Genomic DNA, 12,925 nt, shown 5'->3' with positions numbered 1-12,925 from the left:
TGTCAAAGTGGAAGAAAAATTCAAACATTTCCACCAAAAAAATAAGGAAAAATAAAACACTTAAATATCTTGATTACATTAGTATTCACACCGCTGAGTGAATACATGTTAGAATCACCTTTGGCAGTGATTACAGCTGTGAGTCTTTCTGGATAAGTCTGTAAGAGCTTTGCATACCCGGATTGTAAAATATTTGCACATTATTCATTTAAAAATTCTGTCAAGTTGGTTGTTGGTCATATCCGGACAGCCATTTTCAAGTGTTGCCATAGAGTTTCAAGCATATTTAAGTCAAAACTGTAACTAGGCCACTCGGGAACATTCAATGTCGTCTTGGTAAGCAACTCCAGTGTATATTTGGCCTTGTGTTTTAGGTCACTGTCCTGCTGAAAGGTGGATTTGACGGAACCTCTAGATTTTTGCCCGTGCTTAGCTCTATTCTGTTTCTTTTAATATAAAAAAAAACTCCCTAGTTCTTGCCGATACCAATAACATGACGCAACCGCCACCATGCTTGAAAATATGACGATGTGTTGTGTTGGATTTGCCCTCAAACATAACAGTTTATTATCAGGACATAAAGTTTCTTTCTTTGCCACATACTGTATGTAACACAACAAAATGTGGAAAAATTGAAGGGATGTGAATACTTTCTGAAGGCACTGTAGCTATAGATGTGGACTGACCATCCATGATATAAAAATGATAGTTTTCATAATTTTTTTGAGGCTCTTGAGTGTTTGTTTACAATTACATTGTTTACAAACAGTGGAGTAAAACAAGCTTATATTTTTGGTAATGCTGAGTGATCCGTGCTTTTTGAGGTAGGTTCGGTTTCGGTTCGATTATTTTTTTTTTAAATCTACATTTTCAATTTCGTTTCGCTACTTTTTTTTGGACATTACATGAACTATGCATCATGTGGGTTGAATACTGTAACAACACAGACTTAAACAATGAATACAAGTCCCATGATGGAAGTGACTGCCCATTAGGCCTACTACTAGGCCTAGAATTTATTCACATTACTTTACTTTGCTAAAATATTTCAGTTGTTGTGTATATTACGTTTGTTTTATTTGATGACTTTCATTTCATTTCAAGTCATCATCTCATCTCTACAGAGCTACTGCCTATGCTGTCTGGCAAAATCACTATTTTAGTAGTTATTCAAAGTAAATAAGGCATACATTTAGGAGTGCTGACTACCAACTATCTATCAATCACTTACATTATGTATATTCAGTTAAAAATACCTTGCGAAGCAACTGAACTCTATGTATATCGCGCATTTTTCTGGTCTCTTACTTAGCAGTCGTAATCGAAACACAGACCGGATACGTAGTCGCACAATGGATTATGGTCATTGTAGTTAATGATCACATTTTCTGCGCTAAACTATGTAGAACATTGGCCTGTTGGAAACTACAACTCCCTATTACATCGCACAGTTCGGCATGATCTGATTTATCTTTAGAGAAACTGCAGCGCAATGTGCGCATTGAGCTCACAGAAAAAAACGAATGAAATGGAATTCAAATAATTGAACCGATGTCGGTCAACTAGTTGTTTAAAAACCGAAAAATAACCGACATTTCGGTTAATCGCTCAGCACAACTTTTTGGTTCTGATTTGGTACGACAGTAAGCTCATGAGGCATCTCTATAAGTTACATTCTACAATAATCAATGGGTATATGTAAAATGTAAATATGCTGTATATATCATTCATTTAAAAGTCTAAACAAAGATGTAGCAATTGCAGATCGCCCCTCTAAATTAGATTTCATTTTCTGTGCTTTAGGATATAAAGATCGGCAAAATGGTGCAGGAAAATCAATACACCCTGGGGGGATTTTTTATTGATTCAGTTCATCAATGAAGAAATCAACAAATGTATAAAGTGAGGCCAAGAGGTGCAGGGTGGCTCACACACACACACACACACACACACACACACACTAGTCTGAGGCCACCACCGCCCAGGGGGTGTGTCTTGTCTGCCTGTCGGTCGGCTGACAGAGAGACAGCTACTGAGGGATTATGGGAGCAAATGGAATTACCTACCGTCCAAACGCCGAGATAACCATTTCATTATCAGTGTCTCACACACACGTTGCTTTTCACCCTCCTGTCACACACACCAGCAGAGCAGCATCAAACAACCTCCAGAGGGACAACACACACACAGACACACACACACACACGCACACTGCACCAGACAGGGGCAAAGGAACAGCTGACAAACGCTCTGTGGCAAGATTCAAATATTTGAAGAATCAAAGAGTTAGCAAAGGAGGAAGGTGGGAAAGGAACATGTAATCCCCAAAACTATGTTCTGAGTGACAAGTTAAAGCTTCCTCTCCCTGAATCAAGGAAAGAATCCCATGTAATGTCCCTGAGAAATAAGTCCAGCTTATATTAAAGGAGTCAATATGAGATGATTGACCTTTTCCCTTCCCCTGGGTCCAGTCTGTATGTCCAGATCAAACATAGAGCACTCCTTGACAAATACTCCACTGGCCTACGACACTGTAATACTCACACACCTGTTTTACTAAGACCTGAGAACCCCCCTAACACACACGCATTCACACATACACACACACACATGCTGACACACACTTACTAACCCTTGCACATCACTAACTCTTCTGTTTTTTCTCCCTTTTAGTCGAGTGTGTGTGTGTGTGTGTGTGTGTGTGTGTGTGTGTGTGTGTGTGTGTGTGTGTGTGTGTGTGTGTGTGTGTGTGTGAGAGAGAGAGAGAGAGAGAGAGAGGAGAGAGTCTCAGTCCCAGCGCTGATCAGCATTTGATTATCAATGTCTCCTCAAGGTTAGCAAGAGTAGACACCTCCTTAATGCAATCAAACCTGATTAGATAATTAGCATACTATTTGCATAATTTTTCTGCAATTCATTATCCAGCTAGTGAGTTCATCTATGTCCCCTGAGATGATCCATCTATCTCCTCCCCTCACCCCACAAACTACACACACACACTTCTACACACACACACAAGAAAAATTGGAGCCATGGAAAGAGAGGAGCGTAAATGGCTGTCCCTGCAATTCTCTGTGTCCCCTCTAAACCCGCTTGTGTTTTTGTGGCTGTTTGTCGGCATATGCCCGCTGCCAGCATGAGGCATGGCAACCGAGCTAAGCCTCAGTGTGTGTGTGTGTGTGTGGGTGTGTGTGTGTGTGTGTGTGTGTGTGTGTGTGTGTGTGTAGGAGGCGCAAAGCAGAAAGGGAGAGAAGTTCAGGGGTGTACCATTTGAAATCCAAACTGTTCTGGGGTCTCTCTACTACCCTCACTCTGTGTGTGTCTCTGTCTCTCTCTCTCTGTCTCCCACTCTCTCTCCAGCAGGTGTCTGCAATCTCTCTCCCTCTCATGGCTGCATTACAGCATCAGTCAGTCACCCATAGAAAAGACAACTGTCCACCATTACTCAATGACACCACTGATATCATTGAGTTAACACCGTTTTCACAGCGCCGAAATATTGCCTTTACATCACCTTAACAACTGTTACAAACATGTCAACGATAGAGAATGAAACCGTCAATTATACATTGATTTGGTTAAGTAAGCGATAGGGAATGAGAACATGGGCTATATCACGAATGAAAAGGCTAATTAAGGGTTGTCTAAGGCAAGACACCATCATTTGGAAACCAATGAGCTATAATATCACCAGGCAGGTCACTATTCAACGTCCATCCATGTCTGAGGACATCGGGAGGTGACGTGGAAACCGGCCACTAGAGGAAACAGTGAGCGCTGTTACCTTCAAGTAGGTTTTTGGTTTTACTAAAGTTTTTTGGGACAGGGATGGCGGATGGGCGTAAGCAACTGCCTCCGACTCCAAAGGTTGCAAGTTTGAATCCAGTGATAGAAAGTTGTTTTGGACATTTTTGTTTGAAGCCAATCCCAAACCTTAACCCTTACCTTAACCATTCAGAGTTAATGCCTAACCTTAGAAATTAGGAGTTAACTTTGAAATCTGACTTTTGAAACAACTTCTAAATTTGACGTTTGAGAAACATGGATGAACGTCTAATTCTGACGTGAGACCTGGTAGAATATCACATGCACTCGCTGGACCCCTTTCCTAAAAAAAAAAACAGCTCTGCTGTTTGAGGCTTCACAGGATAAATATGATATTTTTGCTTTGAAGACAAAAGCTAAGTTTATAAGCTTAATATGATATGGAGAGATGGAGAGGTCTGGGCCAAAACAAAACCTCTGCTTTGGCCAAATACAGACCATAAGTACTAGCACAGTCTTTATCATACTATAGACTAAGGTATTGCTTTTATCTATTATCCATTGCAACAGTGAGCGCATTCATTTTTGCATTGTTGGCCTAAGTGGCAATCGAACCCACGACCCTGTCAATGCTAATGTCATGCTCTTAATAACTGAGGCACACAGGAAAAGTCCCACAGTGTGTAACGGTACGTATGACATACAGTAGCTATAGCATGCCATCGAGAGGAGGGTAGAAGTGTAACCTCTACGTGAAACCAGCTGAATGTAAGCACTACCTGCCCTCCGCAGTGTTAGAACGGCTAGCCCACAGTGACTTCTAGAGAATTACCACCATGAATCCCATCACATCAAAGCCTACTAGTGTTGGGAAACACTTCCAGGAGAGGGGAGAGGGAGAGAGAGCTGGAAAGGAGGAGAGAGGAGGGAAAGAGACCGAAAGGAGAATAAAGAAACAATGAGACAGAGAGAGCAAGGCAATATGCGTGACTCCACACGACGGCTACACACTCTTCTATTATCCCCTCCCCCCCTCTCCATCTTCCTCTGTGAGTCCCTCTGTCTTCTTGTCTCCGCAGCTGCAACTGGATGCAAATAAAGCCGTAATGGAGGTCCTGTCTGCTTAACAGGAGCCGACAGGGGGGCTGATGGGAAATAATGTCTGCCGTCTCCCGGAGGGATTAAACACAGGAAGCAGGAAGTGAGACAGACAGGAGGAGCAGGGAAGGAGAGAGGGAACCAGTTCAGCACTAGAGGAGGATATTGATACAACACAGGGGTTTACAGTATAGCTGTCTGGGTTACATTTTGGGCTTGGAATGGGGAAAGAAGAGTATTGCTCTGTATTTCATTTTAGGTAAGGTAGGAACACACAATCTCCCTGTAGTTCGGCCAATCCTTGTCCTACACCTAGAGGGCCGCTGTGTGTGCAGGCTTTGGTTCTGACCCAGCACTAACACACCCGGCCTTCTACCAAACTGGCTTTACAGTCTGGTTTCCCTTACTAAAGACTGTGACTTTGCCTTTTAACTGATAATGTGACAGCTGGGCATTTCTCTGCTTTCATGCTAATTGTATCCCTTCTTAATGTCCAGGGATCTCTGCGGTATTACAGTAAAGTCGGTCAGAGCAGAGGAGGCAGCTAACTCTTCACGTTTCTCTACATCATCAGTCTCTCACTGTAAAGCAGTCACTGTGGTAAGCAGAGTCAGCATTAGCGGTGGTTTGAAAACGACAAAACCTTTTTCAGGCTATACACATCTTACTGGTGTGTGCTCATAGAATTTTTCCAAAAGGCCCATTGGTCAGAGTCAGCCAGCATGTGCCCTAATGAGCTTCTCTTTGTGTGTGTGTGTGTCTGTCAACACAGTACTCCAGTGACAAACTTAAAAACAACCACATCTATCAAAGTCTCTCTCTCTCCTCATTCATCTTTCCCCCACTCCATCTCACTCTCTCTCCCCCTCACCTACAGTATTTCTCTCTCCGCTCCCTTTCCTGTCTATCTCACAAAAGGAGTGTATTTGAAAGATATTGCAGCGTCACGTCATATCTTGTAATTGCATCATTCACCCAAGGACATTTCATCACGGAGACAATTAAAATGTCAGTCCGACATTACATTGTACTGTAGATATGAAAAGCAGATTATCATGTCCTAATCCATGGACTCCACCGCAGACAATGGAGGGAGAAAGTGGAAAACATCATTCCTGAACATCCTTGCAAATCTCTCCCAGCCTATAGTCATCAAACTGAGAGACTTTCTCCCCAGTCTCATTCCGTCGATAATCCAGTACTCAAAACATCTATAGCAGATCATTCCTGAATTCCATTTCCTCTTCGTACACTTACGATATATTCCTAACGACAGCACCACACACTCCCTCCCTCACTTAGACTCGGTGAGCACTCTGTTTTCCTGCTTCAATTAAGGATAATTTAATTAATTTGCCTAATCCAAGCACACTTGGTGAGCTGCCATTAGGCAGGAAACGCTAAACAGAGAGAGGTAAACACAATACAACAACACACAGAAACACACGTCACACCAGGGAAGTGTTTTATTTCACACTCCAGCCCGCTGTTATCACACACATCAAGGAATTAGACAAAAGCGTAAATACCCTTGTTTTTGCACACAGAGGAACACATTTTAAAGAGCATACGGTATTTTACATGACACTCACTCAATCTAGCCCAGGGTTTCTTAAAGCGAGGGTAAGAGAAAGACTGATCTGTACCTTTGCTTTTAGCTAGGGAGAGGCGAGGAGGAGAGAGGTCGTAGAAGAGAGAAGGTAGTGTATCCACAGTGGAAGAGGAGGAGAGAAAAACCAACAGTGAATAGTTTGACACGGGAGAGTGCTTGATGAGTGGAGAACACAAGTTAATATATGTATATTAATATATGCATATCATTCATATCAATACACAGTAGCACATAGGCACTGTAGTATAATCAGACTTCAGTCCTTCACACACCAAATACACACACACACACACCAGGCAGTACCGTAAGCCTATGTTAGTCAGTGCATGCAAAAACACACATTTCTTAGATTGCAAATACTTAATCTACTGTTTTTTATGTACTACTGTAACACTGTTATTAACATCACATATAGAGGAAAAAGTGCATTTGTCATCTGAAGAGAAAATCTTCAAAACATCCCAACAAGCATGCACACAGCACACAACCACAGAACCACACAGCACACAACCACACAGCACACAACCACACGGAAATGATGGTGGTTAGAAAGAAGAGAGGCATACCTTGCTCCGCCATCATCATATGTGAAAATCCTTGAGGGAAGGAATGATTGACAGAAAGAAGGAGGAAAAGAGAGAGAGAGAGCACTTCAGAACCTAAATTCCAATACTTTGTCGGTACAGTATTGTGATGTCCCATATTTTCCCGTAAAAGAAAGCATGGCATCAGCCCCACAGACAAACAAGCTTCCCACAGCTAAGGGAAAGCTTCCGTAGTAGGACTAGAGTAGTTGAACTAAAGAAGTAGCTTATGTAACAGGGCTGACATCTTTGTAGGAACATTTTGGTTATGAAGACATGACTGCCCCCCAAAAAATTAAATAGAGTTTCCATCCTAAATTTTTTTTAATGTTTTTATTTCTATCATGGATAACAAGTGTCCAATGAGCCTAACTTATTTTGCGTTATTTCTAAGATGAGATGGTTTTCCTCTGTACACTTACCTGGAATATTATTGTTGACCTCTGGACTCACCGCGGCAGAAAATAAGAAGCAAAATAACAAAAAGGAAAAGAGAGAGGGAACGAGTTCCACAATTAGAAACACTCTTTTTGCATTTGCATGGAACCTATCATGCAAACCTAACACCATACACAGACACTACACTGTGTATGTACAGTGCCATCGGAAAGTATTCAGACCCCTTGACTTTTTCCACACTTCGTTACGTTACAGCCTTATTCTAAACAGGTGCATCCTGTTTTCATTGATCATCCTTGAGATGTTTCTACAACTTGATTGGAGTCCACCTGTGGCAAATGAAATTGATTGGACATGATTTGGAAAGGCACACACCTGTCTATATAAGGTCCTACAGTTGGCAGTGCATGTCAGAGCAAAAACCAAGCCATGAGGTCGAAGGAATTGTCTGTCGAGCTCCGAGACACGATTGGGGGAAGGGTACCAAAACATTTCTGCAGCATTGAAGTTTCCCAAGAACACAGTCGCCTACACCATTCTTCAATGGAAGAAGTTTGGAACCACAAAGACTCTTCCTTGAGCTGGCCGCCCGGCCAAACTGAGAAATCGGGGGAGAAGGGCTTTGGTCAGGGAGGTGACCAAGAACCTGATGGTCAGTCTGACAGAGCTCTAGAGTTCCTCTGTGGAAATGGGAGAGCCTTCAAGAAGGACAACCATCTCTGCAGCACTCCACCAATTAGGCCTTTATGGTAGAGTGGCCAGATGGAAAGCACTCCTCAATAAAAGGCACATGACAGCCTGCTTGGAGTTTGCCAAAAGGCACCTAAAGACTCTCAGACCATGAGAAACAAGATTCTCTGGTCTGTTGAAACCAAGATTGAACTCTTTGGTCTGAATGCCAAGCGTCACTTCTAGAGGAAACCTGGCACCATCCTTACGGTGAAGCATGGTGGTGGCAGCATTATGCTGTGGGGATGTTTTTCAGTGGCAGGGACTGGGAGACTAGTCAGGATCGAGGCAAATATGAACGGAGCAACGTACAGAGAAATCCTTGACAAAAACCTGCTCCAGAGCACTCAGGATCTCAAACTGGTGCGAAGGTTCACCTTCCAACAGGACAATGACCCTAAGCACACAGCTAAGACAACGCAGGGGTGACCTTGAGCGGCCCAGCCAGAGCCCGGACTTGCACGTGATCGAACATCTGTGGAGAGACCTGAAAATAGCTGTGGAGCAACGCTCCCCATCCAACCTGACAGAGCTTGAGAGGATCTGCAGAGAGGAATGGGAAAAACTCCCCAAATACAGGTGTACCTAAGCTTGTAGCGTCATACCCAAGAAGACGCGAGGCTGTTGTAGCTGCCAAAGGAAGCTACCATTTTTTAGATATTAGCAACATGTTCTATAATCCTGTTTTTGCTTTGTCATTATGGGGTATTGTGTGCAGAGTGATGAAGAAAAAAACAATTTAATACATTTTAGAATAAGGCTGTAACCTAACAAAATGTGGACAAAGTCAAGGGGTCTGAATACTTTCCGTAGGCACTGTATATAGTGAGAGTATAGCACAGTCAAATATATTACATTGAAGTGAATATATTGTTGTAAGAGAACATCATTGTCATCATCTCATCTGTCCTATCCTGCGAAAAAGGGAATCAGATCACCAGAACACCGCTTGATCCCCAAAAACACATTCTGAAAAACATTGATTCAGCTTCAGTCACACAAACAGGTAAACACACTCACACACACAAAGACACATACACAAACTCAGCTGGGACATAAATCCAAGCTGGTGGAAGCCCCAGTTCCCTGTAAGCAGGTTGTGAATTTATGATGTAAGCGATTAGAAAAGTAGTCCATACTCTTTGTTCCAGCCCTTTGGTTCTCTCTCACTGCAAACACAAACCCACCAAACAGAGAGTTTCCTTTTAGAATACCTCATACTGAGGAAGGCTTAACGTTCAGAGCGTTTTTTTTTAAACACATCTGTGCATGTCATGACAAACCTTTGACTTAAGCCAGGCGTACGTACGCTACACGATTTCGGCCTCGATTTAGCTGTCCCAGACAGGTTTTTGAGATCGGAAACAAAATCCCCAAGTCGTTGCCTACTCGGGGAACACGGCCGTCACCGATGCTCGTTTAATGTGAGCGGGTCAGAGATGCAATCTGAGGGCTACAAATCCTGTCTTGGAGCCATCCCAGACGTCCGGATATTTTCAAACATGTTTGATTTTATTGACACGAAATCTGCAATGTTTTTGTAGTGCGAGATGTGCGATGACAAGGTTGGAGAACGGTGATCAGCAATAGCCAATGAGAGCTCACCAGAGAAGCCAGTGAGATGATGACCCATCACCCGGAATGTGTGTAGGCTCTCGAGCAAGCGTCAAATCGACCTCTGAAGCCATGTTATTCAATTCAAAATGTATTGGCTACTCTCTATGGCAAGTGTGAATGTCTGACTGAAGAGTGTAAATATCTGACTGCGGCTGTTTTGCGCCACAGACAGCTCGTTCTAACTACGTTAACAATCTAACCGCATCATTTCGCGAGACAGCGTCATATTGAGAATCCTCCCGACCAATTGAAGAATATTGTAGTGTGTGGCACCACGGTGTAGGCATGACAAAAAATGACAGGAAAGACGTTTGTTTAATGTATCCAAAACCTATCCAAATGTAGCATGCATTGGTCAGAAAACCGCTTCACATTTGACAAATCACCGGTTTTTGCTCATGTTACATTCTACAATACCTTCCTAAAATACCTCTAATCTTTTGTGACAACTGATGCGTCCTCACCTTCAGTGTCGAACTGCATGTAACTGTGTTGACAGTCATTGATTTACAAGTTATTTTGCATGCAGAACAACCCCGGGCAATAATCTGTAGCCGAGTCAAACTGGCACTGAGCTCAGCTTCGCATGGTAACCAACGCGAGGTAGGCGGCCTGCTCCTGATCTTGCACATCAAATGCTACAATGGCTTGCATGATATTACGCTTTATTAGTTAAGTGACATCCTACGTAATTTGCTAGGTTATTGTTCTCTATACGCTGTTGAACACGGTGTTTTACAGGAATAAAAGTAAGCTACAGGAGACAACTTTCATCTGGCTATACCTGCTGAACTGGGCTTACAATATACATATTCTTTAGGTTCAGTTTCACCATTAGCAATAGTTTTGATAGTTTTGCTTTAAACAATCAGTGTGCGGGGACAGACGCTGGGAGACGAGAAGCAAGTATAGGGAGTGAATATTTAATAAATAACCGACATGAAACAAAACAAGGACAGCGTCTGGACAAGGGAAACAAAACAACATTAATGCTGACACGGGGATGAAACTGAGGAATGGACAGATATAGGGGAGGCAATCAATAAGTGATGGAGTCCAGGTGAGTCCAATGAAGCGCTGATGCGCGTAACGATGGTGACAGGTGTGCGTAATGATGGGCCGCCTGGCGCCCTCGAGCGCCAGAGAGGTGGAGCGGGAGCAGGCGTGACACAGTGTATATGGTTAAGTTGATCATTTCATAACGAGGAAAGCAATCACTTTTGCAAGGCGCACTGCATGGCCGAAGCGAGAGGAGAAGAGAAGATCAGTCCGTAAAAACTTACAACACCATAGACGTCTATAATTTACACACACACACACACACGTCAGCTCAGAAAGGCCCAGCTCAGAGAGGCCCAGCTCAGAGAGGACCAGCTCAGAGAGGCCCAGCTCAGAGAGGCCCAAGCTCAGAGAGGCCCAGCTCAGGAGCTCCATCAGCAGCAGATTTTAATTTAGAATTGAAAATCAATGTGTTTAAGCAACAAAATTTCGTGCATCGAATCGTATCGCATCAAACCGAATCGCATCAATTTGTTCTCTAATCAAACCGAATCGTACCGAATCAATTCAAACTAAAACGCTCATGGCCCTTGTTTTAAATTATTTAAAGATTATTGTCATATTGTTTTTTAAAATCCCTACTTATGGGCCCAGAGAACCTTCACCCAGGTAGGGTTTTAAAGCTTGGGCATTGGGTTGGGCATGGGTTGGTACCCTGGCACCAAATCCAGACTCTTCACTAAATCCTGGGGCTTTCAATACCAGGCCAGTGCCGAAACAATCCAGGACCAATAAACAGAGCTGGGGTATGAGCAGAGACAACAGCAGCAGGAACTTGGTTTCACTTTAGCATGTCGAGGGCAAAATAGAAACGAAGGGACTGTTTATGTACTTTTGCCATCGCTGACGTATCTTTTTCCATTGTTTCCTAATTGAAACCTTAAAAATATAATACTTAGAAAACTATTAAGATTGGTTCTTTCCCACCAATGTGCCCCAGTGTAAGTCTGCTGATTAGCCCGACCACAGGCAGTGATTAGGGAAGGAAATGAACACCAGTCTAATTGAGTTGGTCGCCATTAAAGGCTTTCAGTGGGCAGCAATCAGAGATCTATTAAACATTCATTTAAACGATTTCACTAGCCAGTTATTAGATATGTATTAGAGATGTAAAAGTTAAATTCAAGCGATTCTACCGGACAGTTATTAGATATGTATTAGGTATTAATTTAGTCACCGAGCAAATTCCATCTGCCTGAACATAAGACAAGCTGTTCAAACGGTGTGCGTGTGTGTGTGTGTGTGTGTGTGCATTTGTATTTGTGCGTGTGTGCATGTTCAATGTAATCTCCTTTAAATCTCCTCTTCAGATGGGGTCCTCTAGTATTGTCTCGTATCAATAGAGAGTTGAAGCCCACAATGTGACCTCCTGGCAGTGGCATTTAAATGGCTCAGTCCCAAGAGAGGACACGGGGGAATTGAGGAATTAGCCAGATTAGTAAGAAGAAGGGTATGTGGACGGTGTGATAATGTGGTCTGTGTGTGTGTGTGTGTCTCCCTCTTCATTTAGCTTTTCTTCAGTTTTTTTTTTATCTGACCTACTTTTACGCTGACAGATTATTTACACTGTATTGCTTTGTTTTTTTTCACCAGTGAACACACACACAATGTATATGCATACACACACACACACACATCTGTCTAGTGAACAGGTTGGTATAGCCCTGTATACTACAAAATGTCTGTTTACTTTTCATTATTCATTGAACAATAATGTAGCAGTTACTTTAACATAAGCCGCTACCTTTAAACAAATGCCTTGTAGGAAAGCCAAACATCTGAAAACAGATTGATGTTCTTACTACTGCAGTTCAGCAGGGCTTTAACAAACGTGTATCTATTTATTTATCACTCTTCAAATTAAATAAACAGCCTCATAATTCCCCTCCACTGGAAAAGTCAATACCTGAGGTGAACTGAGGTGAGTGGCTATTTTTCATACAGTAGGATTCTTAAAGGGAAGGCCTACAGTAGAAAACTTAAAGGGATGGCTGAGAGCCATCCTTCATACAGTATAGTATTTATTATTTCAGAAAGATGCAAAACTCTGCCACTATCTGAT

At 42.6% G+C, this 12,925-nt stretch overlaps 1 protein-coding gene across 13 annotated transcripts in view; it reads right to left on the bottom strand.

The window, feature by feature from the left end:
- nrxn3a (neurexin 3a) overlaps nt 1-12,925 on the bottom strand; it is a 437,173-nt gene that overhangs the window by 405,590 nt on the left and 18,658 nt on the right. For 7 of the 13 annotated variants that reach the window (XM_029729385.1, XM_029729382.1, XM_029729383.1 and 4 more), the window contains exons 3-5: nt 7,482-7,502; nt 7,042-7,071; nt 6,510-6,521 (exon numbers count right to left, since the gene is read on the bottom strand). In XM_029729385.1, coding sequence (XP_029585245.1) covers nt 6,510-6,521; nt 7,042-7,071; nt 7,482-7,502 — 63 coding nt within the window. Of the gene's footprint in view, nt 1-6,455; nt 6,522-7,041; nt 7,072-7,481; nt 7,503-12,925 lie in introns of all 13 variants that reach the window. The other 6 variants (XM_029729379.1, XM_029729374.1, XM_029729375.1 and 3 more) reach the window with 1 other exon arrangement.

The sequence above is a fragment of the Salmo trutta genome, chromosome 33 (genome assembly GCF_901001165.1).
Source record: "Salmo trutta chromosome 33, fSalTru1.1, whole genome shotgun sequence".
NCBI lineage: Eukaryota > Metazoa > Chordata > Actinopteri > Salmoniformes > Salmonidae > Salmo > Salmo trutta.
Note: the sequence above shows the minus strand (reverse complement) of the source record. Positions and strands in the feature narration are given on the sequence as shown.